Source organism: Macrobrachium nipponense, chromosome 1 (assembly GCF_015104395.2).
Source record: "Macrobrachium nipponense isolate FS-2020 chromosome 1, ASM1510439v2, whole genome shotgun sequence".
NCBI classification, from domain to species: Eukaryota; Metazoa; Arthropoda; class Malacostraca; order Decapoda; family Palaemonidae; genus Macrobrachium; species Macrobrachium nipponense.
In genome coordinates, this window is record NC_087200.1 from 148891632 (window position 1) to 148904759 (window position 13128).

The 13128-nt window shown below is 43.6% G+C and overlaps 1 protein-coding gene across 2 annotated transcripts in view; it reads right to left on the reverse strand.

Annotated features, from left to right (window-relative positions):
- Window positions 1–13128, reverse strand: part of LOC135219746 (protein trapped in endoderm-1-like) — a 56599-nt gene that overhangs the window by 36875 nt on the left and 6596 nt on the right. For both annotated transcript variants that reach the window (XM_064256781.1, XM_064256780.1), the window contains exon 2: window positions 3803–3952. In XM_064256781.1, coding sequence (XP_064112851.1) covers window positions 3803–3887 — 85 coding nt within the window. In that variant the 5' untranslated portion in view covers window positions 3888–3952. The remainder of the gene's footprint in view (window positions 1–3802; window positions 3953–13128) is intronic.

Consider the following 13128-nt stretch of genomic DNA (forward strand, 5'->3'; position numbering starts at 1 on the left):
CCAGAGAAGAGCCAAAGAAGCAGAAAAGAAGGAAAGAGCAGAAGAGAGAAACCATGAGCTAGCTCTCAAGGAGCAGGAACTCAAAATCAAGCGGGAGAAGGCCCATAAGGAGAGTATCTTAGCTCCAGCCACTCTGCCAGCTTCCAGCCCTGAACCCACTGTCTCCCTTAGTCCCGCCGTCTCTGGTCAGCCTGACATCCTTTCTATTTGTGAGCCTGGTCCTGATCCAGTGCCGGAGATAGAAATTCCTGCCGCATCCTGCCAGCCTTTTACCTTTTTACCGCCTACCTCCTCCCTTTTGGAAGAGGTAAGCCCACCAGTTAACCCCGAAATTGCTTCCGAGGGTGATTCAACGGAGGTTCCCTTAACCTCCCCACGTCACATCACTGCCCGAGAGGACTCTTCACCTGTGCCAGAGCACACTGCCAGCCTTGGTGACTCCGCAGATTCGCAACCTGTGGGGCCATCTCGGCCTTATCATCCAGTGCCACGGAAGAGGTTCTGGAACAAGTTCTGTCGAGACTGTGGCCGCAAGGGTCACATGTCTGCCAACTACGGAGGGTGCGCGAACCACAATATTCCTGCCGTCGCAATGGCCATTACTAATCCTTCTTCTCTAGGACCCCCAGCTAAGGGCCCTATAACCGTCGCACCCCTCCAAAGTCATTATCAGCCAAGCCACGTCAGAGCCTACGACGACTCTGGCGCTCAAGTCTCCCTGATACGGGAAGACAGAATTCCCCGAGGGGCTAACGTTGATAGACGTCGATTGATCACCATTGAAGGTATCAATCACATTAAACTGATCCTTCCGACCGTCCAATTGAGGGTCACCAGACCTCACTTCTCCAAAGAATGTACTCTTGCAGTTGCAAGCTACATCCCAGGAGGTTACGACCTCCTCCTAGGGCAAGACATGAAGTCTCCCTCACAATTCAAAAAGCCTAGGGGTCCTAACCCCATGTCAATTCACTCCAAAGCAAGGAGTCACCGAAATTCTACTTCTAGGAAGTACATCCACCAACAGTCTCCCCCGTTACCAAGGAGGGAGATTGACCATTCACAGTTCCGTTGCAAGACCTGTAACGTAATAGGGCACTCCACAAATTGGCCTAGGTGCCCTAGCAAGTTATGTGCAGCGGACAATGTCCACTTTCCACAAGGCTTAGCCTTCCAAAAGAGACAGGAGCCTCTGTCTCCCATTTCCAAGGGCACGCTGAGAGGTATTGCACCTCCGGTACCCGTCACAGGTCCAGTCGACCTCAACTCTATGCCAGTGCCACTGGGCAGCACTGGGCAGTGCCAAGCTCCGTCCAGCCTGGACGTAGAGCCACCACCGAACTTGACCTCTGCGCCTGGCCCTGAGCTAGCGCCGGCGCCTAACCTAACTAAGGATCCTCCTACAGGAGATCCTCCAACAGGCATGGAGCTTACCGCAGCCCATGGCCAACCCAAAGTCCATGAGTCTTCTTCACCCTCACCACTGTCGCCCGAGGATGAACCTCCGGCAGACCTAACCTTCATACCTCCTCTGGAAAACCAGGAACTGCCCGACCAGGAGTCAGCCTGGAGTTTTCCCCTTACGACGGCTGTCGCAGCAGCCGAAGTGAGGGCCTCCCCTGCAGTAGGTTCCACCTCTACGACGGTTGCTGCAGATACCGAAGTAGGGTGTTCTCCTGAAATCCCTCAGGCTACCACTGCCTCTGCTCCTGCCGGCGTTTCTGGCCTTTCCCCAGAGTCTGTGCCTCCGTCTACTCCTAGGACTGGTATAGCCAGGTCCTGGAGGAATAAGAAGAAGAAGAAGAAGGGACGTAACCAATCATTAACATATTAACAAAAGAGCCACATGCTCTCCTTGGACACCTGTGCCCGAGGTACAGTGTCGCATTCATTTGCAGAATGATCCTGGCACCTACCCAGAGAAGGTAGCCAGCCTGATCTCTGCCAGTAGCACTAACCCTCTAACCCCTAGCCATTGTAATACTAACCCTCACTTAAATATAATTACCTCATTGCATTTCCCTCCTGGTCAATTAACCACTCATCATCCCCACGCATCATTACCTCTCATTATGTATTTTAACAATTCCGTCGCTGAACCGCTGCTGTGCGTACCACACTCTGGAATGATTGCGTCTTCATTTAACTGTATTGAGTAGGTTAGGCTAATGATTTAGTACCAGGGCATTAGGTTAGTAGCAAGTAGAATTTTCAAGTAACCTTATCTAGGGGTAGAGTAGACTGTCGTCACAAGACAACCAGTAGTTATTACTTAGGCTAGACTACATTACTCCATTAAGTTAGTACACTTAGCATCTCCGCCTATACGTTAGGTAGGCCACTGTAGTTAGCTGTATCGCCGCTCTACAGACTTCAAGTTAGAGTAGGGGAACTGGGTAGTCGAGACGATCAATCTATTCAAGCCAAGACCTTCACGCCCGAAAGGGAGTGAATGCCTTCTTAACAGGGGGAGCTGTGACGTGTATAGATCGTTCGTCTACCCAAATATCAACTAAATAATTTGATTTGGAAAACGGCAGCCATTTCTTTAGAATATCAGATGATTTTTAGTAAACGCGGGAAACCCAAAACCCGCCAGCTAGAGATAGAGAGTTCCCCAGTTGGGGGAAAAGAGACTTTTATCAGCTGTAGGGACGTATCTCAAAAGGGAAGGGTGTAGGCAGATTGATACTTCTTAGACCTATACCTTAAGCTCTCTTTCCTGTGACCCCTCTGCTGGCTGTATGCTTGTTTTCCAGGATTTGCCTTGATCGTGGGGGGTTAAGCTGACCTCCGACCCCCAAGCAACCCACCTGAATTCTGCCTCAGTCGGCTGCGAGACGTGATCTCGGACAGAGGTCAAATTACCTGCCTTCCTGTTAGGCCTACCCAGGGTGTGAGTGGCGCGCCGATGACCCAGGCCTCAGACAAAGGGGGCCATGATTTTCTACAAAGGTCCACACTGAACACGACATCCAGGTACGTCTTGTGGAACAGCATATTGCCAGTCTCTCCCTTATCACCTATTATAATTTTGATCCTCATTCTCCCAATTCAATTTCCAGCAACAAAAGGCATTCATCCTTTTGTTCCCTCTCACTGCCTCATGGCCGCATGCTTCCCCTTGTGTGATCGTCCCAGACCAATGGAGTCATTGCATACTTCAGTGAAACCTTAAAAGTTCCTTCTCCCCAGTATTAGAGAATTAATTAATCAAAGCAAGAAGTCATTTTTCCTTTTATCTTGTTTAATCTGGGATTCTTTTCCAGATTCCATGAATCACGTGCCGTCTCTCTGCCCGCAAGTGTGCATTACCCCAAGTGTATGAAAACCAGCTACAACAGCTCCAGTGGAGCCATCACTTACCTTTTCTCCAGCCCAGCACGGGCCTTTTTGTAAATCAATAGCTTTAAGTAACGAGCTGAGTTTTCTGGCGACCTTCCCTCTAAAGAAATTAATAATAACTATCAGTTTACGGTAAGTTAAAGCAATTCCCTCTTGAAATCCCTTAATTATTTCCGTTTACGTATCTAGCCTCTCTCAAGGCCGCTATATACGTAAATATATATATATATATATATATATATATATATACTATATATATATATATATATATATATATATATACTACATCACACACACGAGAGAGAGAGAGAGAGAATTACCATAAGGTGGAATTATTGCAATGAGTAGTATCGCTGCCACATGTAATTTAGATGTATATAACCCCTTTCGAGTGTCGAGTGAAAAAAAAAAAACTTCCCATTGAAAATACCGTCTCCTGGGAAGATCTAAAGCTTACCGACGAATCCCAGAACGGCGATGATGATGGCGAGCACCGACGTCAACACCAACACCCATCCAGGAGCGTCTTCCGTGGAATCCATCTCGTTCGTTGCAAATGGTTTCCTTCACAAATCACTGGGGAAGCTCACAGCAGCCTTTATTCAACCTGAAAATATAACGAAAGCAGATGATGCTTTGATAATTATTCAAAGAAACAGATTACCAGAATCTCGGTTTTCGCGTAACAACTATGCACTAACACTAATAACACTGAAATGTTTTTTTACCAGACTATTTACTGAGCAGATTAAATATATCACCTCTCACAGCGCTGACCGGAAGGATTTGTTTTTACTCTAATTTTTATATTTTTTATTATTTTGTCAATTAAATCACGATTGTTCAAAAGTTTATAACTGGATTAATTGCAAATGTTGAATTGCCTGCCAAAATTTCACAGATTGATTTATCTCCAAGACATGAGAAGCCGCTGCTTATTCTACTTCGGACAAGATTTGGGCCGTTCACAATATTAAGGGTCCACAGAAGTCCAAGTGGCAAATCTTTTGTTTACTTCCCTCAAAACCCCAATATCTATATCGTTCTACTTTCCCGAAGTTCACTGTTCTCCTTATTGACATTTTCCTGTCGTATGGAAACTGATACTCAACCGCTTTTACTTTTCTGTCGTTGAAGAATGAAAGTATCCGAGTTGTATGCAATGAATGTTTGTCACTTGATCACGAACCGTGTGGGTGCCAGCGACTTTTCATCGTTGCGTTTAGCAACATTCAAAACAGCAATAACAACTCTTTCTCAATGTCTTTCTCATTCATGAAAGTAGAGGACACATTAACCAAGAGACGTCAGTACCAAATCTTGTGATACGGCTACTTTTCCTTTTGTTACTATTAATAATAAATAATGAATATTATTGCCGAGGACTGTACTATTATTATTATTATTGACAATCAAAATCCACAGTAGTCTTAAAATATATTATTGTACAATGCTAAAAGTTACAAGGAGAGACTTTCGGATACTGCTCCGTATCCCTCTTCAGTCCTTCTGATGGTTAAACAATGGAGGGAGCGTTACAACAACAGAAAAAAAAAAAAAAAAAAAACGGTTCAAGGCGGATGGATTTAAGTGTTGGTCAGGCAACCCCCGTTCGGTTGTTTCTGTTGGCAAGACGGCTGGAACGGCGAAGTGGTCGTTCAGGTGATTCCACCTCAGCAGACACTCCATCGGTGCCATGACTTGAAGCTGTAGTAACCTCAGTCATCTGGGATAGAGAGAGGTGGGAGCAACATCGGGGGTCTCACAATCACCAGACATATGAATTTTAAAATCGTTGACGAAGTGGCCGATTATTAAAGAATTGATAAAACTATCTTCATCAGTGAAGGATTTGTTCTCTTCAAAAGCACACCCCTTCCTAATAGCAGCCCCTTCCACTAGCGACGAACACCAACATCCTCACTCTTAAAAATGACAGAGGCACCATTCCAATTGATGTTGTGTCCTGGAACGAATGAATGTGAAACAAGAGCATTATTCATTGAATGGAGCTCATAGGCCCTGCGATGTTCAGAAAGTCTTACATCCAAACCCCGCCCACTTTCTCCAAAGTATTTTTAAGGGCAATTGGCACAGGGGATTTGATAAACACCGGATGTTTTCCTAATACCATTGTTGTTATTATTGCACATTAACCTATTTCTGATTGCATTTTTAAAATTGAAAGCAATTTGAAATTCTTTTTGCTGACTATTTACAAGATAGCAGGTATTTTCCAGTTTCGGTTTGTAAGCAATGGATAAATCCTTCGTATTTTTTACGATATTAGGATTACCTGCTGCACTCATACCGTAATATATTCGTTTTGCTTTAGAGATAGCTCTTTCTACAATGTGAGTGGGATATTTCAGACCCTTAAAAACACTGAAGATATGCTGACGCTCAAGTTCTAAAAGTTCAATATCACAAATACGAAGGGCTCTAGGAGAAAAGTTGACAATAATATTCGCTTTTACCCTCAACGAATGAAAAGAATAGAAATGAATGTACCCCTCAGTATCTCTAATAACTAAAACATCCAAAAATGCAAGTTTATTATCTTCCTCCAGTTCAACAGTAAATTTAATAGAGGTTATTCAGTTGTTGTTTACAGCTCAAAGAAATTGGTCCGATTTTCATTCTCTGTAACTTTTGTTCTCGTTCTCCAGCGGAGGCAGTTCTGGCCTGACCCTCGCAAGGGTCCTACTCAGTCTTTTTCTGTTCTCCAAACAACGGTTCTGAGTTATGGGGTAACGGAGATATTCATATTTAGAGTGTTTTTCCGGTCTTTTGCCGCTAGTTTTGTGTATTGTTCGCACTGAGTAACGATTGTTATCGTTGCATATGAAATGCATTATCAATGGGACCCTGTGTCTTCTTTAACCATCTTTTTGTAGCAAATCCATACAAAAAGATCATAGAAGTTAAGTCACCCCAAATTGGGTCTGGTACAATAGGTATAATGCTTATGTATGTACGTAAGGTATACTTTAGGAATGATGTATGCCAGGTTTTTGCCACTGATAACTTAAGCTAAAAGAACCTTGACTTGTAAATCAACCTTCTGGAGAACAAAATGCCCGTTTGAAGATGGCAATATTTGTATCCAAAAACATGGAAGGAAACCATAAAAACTAAGGCAAAGGTGCAATGCACTTTAAACTTGTAACACAAATCCATTAAACTTAAGCTTTGGCATCTATAATCAGCCCTGAATAACATGTCACCTATGCTGTGGGAAGAGTGTCTTCTATTTCAGAATTCTGATTTGTTCCTACACAATATACAAACCCTCGGTCCTTTACATAAGGAATTACTTTCAGCATTGGCTGGATTACGGCCATTAAATTATTGAACAAGGTGAAGATGTTTGTTTGTGAGCTTTTGCTGACTAGCCGTTAATTACAATTTTCCTGGTGGTATCTTTATTTTTTTTATTTTGAATAAATATTTATATGCTGTGTTTGATAGTAATAATTAATTGACTTTAATAATTAATATGCAAACCCACTTTTTGTGATAGCCTTGATAGCCAACTTTCTACTTTGTGTTAATGGTCGGCGGCAAGGGTATGCCAACATCTTTATTAGTACATATTTTCGCCCTTTAGCGTTAGGACGAGACATGTATTCATCCAAAATTACCGAGAGGAACTTCGGAGGTTTGTTCTTTGTTTCTTCTGGTAATTGCTCTACTCCATACAAAAAGATCATAGAAGTTAAGTCACCCCAAATTGGGTCTGGTACAATAGGTATAATGCTTATGTATGTACGTAAGGTATACTTTAGGAATGATGTATGCCAGGTTTTTGCCACTGATAACTTAAGCTAAAAGAACCTTGACTTGTAAATCAACCTTCTGGAGAACAAAATGCCCGTTTGAAGATGGCAATATTTGTATCCAAAAACATGGAAGGAAACCATAAAAACTAAGGCAAAGGTGCAATGCACTTTAAACTTGTAACACAAATCCATTAAACTTAAGCTTCGGCATCTATAATCAGCCCTGAATAACATGTCACCTGTGCTGTGGGAAGAGTGTCTTCTATTTCAGAATTCTGATTTGTTCCTACACAATATACAAACCCTCGGTCCTTTACATAAGGAATTACTTTCAGCATTGGCTGGATTACGGCCATTAAATTATTGAACAAGGTGAAGATGTTTGTTTGTGAGCTTTTGCTGACTAGCCGTTAATTACAATTTTCCTGGTGGTATCTTTATTTTTTTTATTTTGAATAAATATTTATATGCTGTGTTTGATAGTAATAATTAATTGACTTTAATAATTAATATGCAAACCCACTTTTTGTGATAGCCTTGATAGCCAACTTTCTACTTTGTGTTAATGGTCGGCGGCAAGGGTATGCCAACATCTTTATTAGTACATATTTTCGCCCTTTAGCGTTAGGACGAGACATGTATTCATCCAAAATTACCGAGAGGAACTTCGGAGGTTTGTTCTTTGTTTCTTCTGGTAATTGCTCTACTCCTTCGTCTTTTCGCTAGCTAATGGATGAAGATAGAAGAGGGGGCCTGTGGTGTTGGTGTTTAAGGGATCTCCTCTCAGTGGTGATGGTTGGTTACAACAGTAGATGGTTGGATATCTCTTCGTGTTGGTATCCTAACCTTGGAATTGTACCTGTGACTCGTAGCATGCTGTGATATTGGTCCTCGAGTGTGTGTACTGTTCCCTTGCTGGAAATCATATTCACTTACCACTGCTATCCTGGAGTTTCGTCACTGGACAAAGCCTTCACCACTTCCCTGTGATTATTAACTCTATTCCTGCTGGTGAATGTACCTCATCCTGTAGAAGAAAGCTTGCAGAATTTGGAGAGGTCGAAGAGGAAGAGAGCTCGTCAAGTGTCTTCATTTTCCTCTTTGGAATCATCATATTTTTCATCAGCCTCCACCCCTTCAACTTCTAAGGCTTCCTGCCGAAGAAGAAGGTAGTCTTCCCCACTAAGAAGTCTCGTCACGGGACTTCTAAGGGTCTACCTTCTCGAACTGAGGAGGCATTTGGGTCTTCCGCAGACTCTCCCGTTCCTTCGGGAACAGGAATCGTCACACTGTCCTTAGGGCCTAGCGTGTCAGGAGCTGTAGAAGTGCAAACTTAGGTTTGCACTTCTGCTGATAGTCTTAGAGGTTCTGCCCCTAGGACTAGTTCCATGTCGGGCGCTCGTTCGCGAGTTCCCCGAGTGCACGCAAATCTTTGGATTCACGTGCATCCATAGTCGGAGATGCTGAGTACGTTCACCATCATGACTCGGGCACGGAGTAGAATAAAGGAGCAAGTCGCTTAGGAGACTCACGCCTTGCCGGTGATTGCTCGGTTCTCAGGGTTGATGTAACGGTCCTGCGGGACCGTGCTCACAGAGACCAGTAAGGACTCTCCCATTTGGTCCTCTTGAGAGGTTTCGGCCTCAACGAGGACTTGGACACGTCAGAGGACAGTAATGGCTCTCACCAGTCAGGTGCATGCTCAGCCCAACCCAGGTCTCGGTGGCAGTGAACGTTTTGCTTGCCGTGTGAGAGTTTTGTAACCCTCCTCAGGAAAGCGTTTTCTCCAGACGATAACACTTTCCTAGACTCGTGGCACCGCAGGTTGATGGCTGCCCGTGACTCACTTCTCCTGCTAGTTCTGCTGGTAAGGCGAGCGAGAGGGTCCATTCTTCCTCACCTATTCCCTCTACTTCTTATGACTACGCCAGGAGGGGCAAGGTGAATAGGAGTGCTCTCTGTAGGATTCAGCGTCAGGGGACTACATTCCTGAAGGGATCTTAGGGTCCTACTGGACGTACGTCCACATCATTAAGGAAGGATCTTATGTCAAAACTGGAGACTATATCTCCATGCTTTTCCTATCCTTTGGACGGATTTCAATTCGCAGTCCCCTATGGGTTCTTGCATTTTGGGAGCCTTAATTGTATATTCTGTTGAATTGTACTCTCATTCCAGTCTTAAATGCTTGCATTTGGGACTGGTTTTTATGTCCATTCCTCCTCGATTTCTATAGGAGTCAAAGAGGGGCCCCACCCCAACGATTGTTTGATGAAATTCGGGTGTCTCACCGAGCGCTTAAAATTCTTTGGTATTTCTTGCACTCTCTGAGTGTTTTGGCCATCTATGATCTCCAAACAATTGGGCGAGACGAGAATTCCTGATAATTTTACTACGATATCTGGGAATCTCACTGAATGCTCGAATTCCTTGAAATTTCTGGCATTCTCAGAGTGTTATGGTTTTTCTGTAAATTCCAAACACTTGGGTGAGACAGACATTCCCACTAAGCCATTAAATTCCTGGGAATTTCTAACTTTTGCAGAGTGATTTGGTTTTCTGAGATTTCCAAACACTCGGGCAATGGGCATTCCCGATTATTATTACAATAATAGGGTCTCGTTAAGCACCTGGATCCCTTGGTTTCATTGGTGCTCGACGAGCGCTCGGCTTTATCATATTGCCAAATACCAGGGTGAGACAAAGCTCGCCCGATTATTCTCTCACAAGAGTTGGGTTTTTATTGCTGAGCGCTCACTATTATGAGTGCTTGGAAGGTGAGACGAGTCTTTACCAATACAGATGAGTCTGCTCCTCAGTCTGGTTTAGAGTTATGTAGAGATTGGAACTGCATGCAACACCTTCTGGGTGAATGGTCAAGTACCATCCTCGTGTATTGGACCTTAAGGTCCAAACAAATATGACAGAAGACACAGAATCCCTCTTATTCTTCTTCTTGGAGCTTCGGCCTCCAAGGAGAACAGTTATTTGGGAAGGAGTGATTAGTTCTTCATTGACGATTGCTACTCATAATAATGTAGTGGTGATCTGCTCAGCTCACTTGGCTCGGCTTGACCAGACAGTACGGTTCCTTGCCACGACATAGCACCCTCCCTTCCCGTATTGCAGCGAGCTTTCACAGGGTCATCGTCTTTCGTCATATGACACCATCTAACTTTCCTCTTCAAAGGGTTCTATGTCCTAAGAAGAGGAAGGTATTCTCCACCCCTTAAGAAGTCTCGCTTCGAGACTTCTAAGGGTCTGCATCCTTGCCATGGGGAGGAAGCAATTGGCTGTCTCTTCGATTCCCTGCTCCTTCTGGAGTGGGAACCTGGACGCTACCCACAAAATATAGTTTCTCAGGAGCCCCAAGAGTTCAAACCCAAGTTCGTTCTCCTGTCTGGTCCCAAGGGTGCTGCTCAAGGAACCAGGGCTGCATTGGGTATACCCATGTATGGGTCTCTCTGAGTTACAACTCCCAAGGGGGGTCGCACATCCACAGTCAGTGATAAGTAGTCTTCTCTCCATCACGATAGTGGTGCAGGATGAGAGAAGGGACCAAGCCCCATTGGTGGTTTGGACCCACCTGTGAAAGCCAGGAATGGCTATTCTTCAGGTGCAAAGATCGATGTCTCTGTTCCTCGGGACAAGACATCTGAAGGAGATAGGAAGAGGTCCTCTGTGCAGTCCTCTTTGTGAGGTTCGATCACGGAGAAGATAGATGCATGGCAAGGCGTGGCAAGTTCTTGCCAGCTTTTACTGCATTTAACTCTGGTCAACTTTCACTCACGTTCACACTAACGAAACGGTTGTAGGAAATGAATGCTTCGTTTGGCAGAGTGAGAACGTTGCAAGTTCAGGGAAGAGCGGGCAAGAACATTTAATCCTCCTCTCTTTTTTTCCATATACTTCCTGGTTATACTGGAATGAACAAGGAAATAAGAGGAATTCTATGGAGTCTACTCCTAAGAGTTTGAACCCAAGAGACTATGTTTTTAGTTTAATCTTAGGATCTTACCAAACATACGTCAATCTGTTCAGGATGGATAGCACCGAGAGGTTTGAACACCTTTCCAGTGCTACTGTTTTGGAAACAACCAGTTTGGCTTGAACTAGTCGTCTTCGGTATCCTGTTGTCACCGTAGAAGTTTCCCTTTGGGAAAACTTTACCTTTGCTCTCTTCATTCTTATTCATGTCCCTCTAATGAAGAGGAATTAGACTGGAGTGCAATTTACTGGAACCTACAAATATACAAGTATATTTCTCTTGCGACATGCTTCTGTTATCAGTTGCATTGTCTGAGTAGTAGGTGCATATCTGTAAGTTAATTCTTCTGGTATGTGACCAAAACGAATATTACCTTCTCTTAATTAACCTGAAACTCAGGACAGCCTTTTGGGTCTCCCAAGAGATACCAGTTTTGATATTGGGATAACTAGTGGTAGTATTATTTCCCAACAACACCAGAGAATTTGCATTATCACCGAACAAGGTTTTCTTCCCTACCATTTCAGTTGAAATGCAGATGCTTGAGTGTATCTTTTTTGCACTCAATGGTTCTAACCAAAAGCATTCCTTCATGGAATGCACTACCAGGCAACTCAGTATGACAAGTCTCAGTACTGTTCGCTCTCTGAGATTCTTTCCGGTTTGGTATTTTTCTCCTCTGTCAAGGATCAACTACCAATTCGAAGCTCTCTGCCTGGCAATCACAGACTTAGGTCTCTGATTGGATCAGAATTCTCACATAATGCCTATCGCTCTTGCACCATATTTAACGTTACGAGAATTTTCAGACAGGCATATCTCATCAGACTCGTTATCATCTTCCTGTTTAACCGACGGTATAACAGAAGTCTGTTGCCTAGTCCTCTGTTCCATCGCATCTGCCCCATCAGTTGCTGCAATGACGCAGAATGATTTTCTTAAAAAAATGTTTAGTTTTGTCTTCTAATATACATTTCCTAATTCGCAATAAGTTCAATTATTCTTTGGTCACCCTGAATTGCAAATGAATAATGGAAGACTTCGCCTGTTTTCCGCCGGACTAGCTCTGCTTCCAAAGTAAATAGAAACTTCCTCCCTGATCCAACTCACGAGAAGCAGATCTTCAGGCAGTACAATCCCTGTTTTCATTATTGAAAGAATCTCCCCTTTCATTGCAAACTACAACTTTCTGGCTGAGCAGCAATGAAATAGCTGATTAACTTTTTCAGTCCTCTTTGTAAAACAACAGGGATTAAAGCCGTCTTCACTGGTTGGTGTCATCGACGGGACTTTTTCTATGATCAGAATCTTGGGAATTTACTTCTCTCGATTCAACTGTGAAGACATAGGTCCACATTCACCTTAGTCATTCACTAGTAATATAGCATTGTTTCTCCTTGGTTGAGATTCAACTACTGATGAGAAACCTCCATCTTGCCATTACAGGGACCTCGGTCTCTAGAAGGCAATTAATTGACTATTGTCTGACGGTGAGCTAGATATACAATTTGTATGGTTGTTCTCAGCATAACCCTTCACAAGGCGGGTTTCATGTTGTGACTACCTCTCGGATGCGTGACAGCGCAATTAGTCAGCATATGTTGACGAGTCTGAGTCTTTCATGATCTGTGCTGTGGACTTTGTATTAGTTGATCCAGAACAATCATTACTTTGTCCTATTGGTGTGGTACTGTACCTATGAAGGATCGACACCTTCCATTGAGTGTCGATGCCTTTATCCACTGCAGATTGCCAATGAAGAAGTGTCCAATGACACGTTCATCTCCGAGTCTTACGAGATCGTGAGAGACTTCATTGCAGTTGATGAAATGTACTCATCCAGTGGATGAGTACATTTCATCACTCCGAAGAATATGTCGAACTGGAAGATATTATGAGGTCTCATTGCGACCATATTTATATCTTTCTTCCTTTGCATCGGCAACAGGTCCTTGGAACCTCTTTTATTTGGACCGATGGTGGATGCTTGCAGGTTGTGTTTGCTTATCTAGC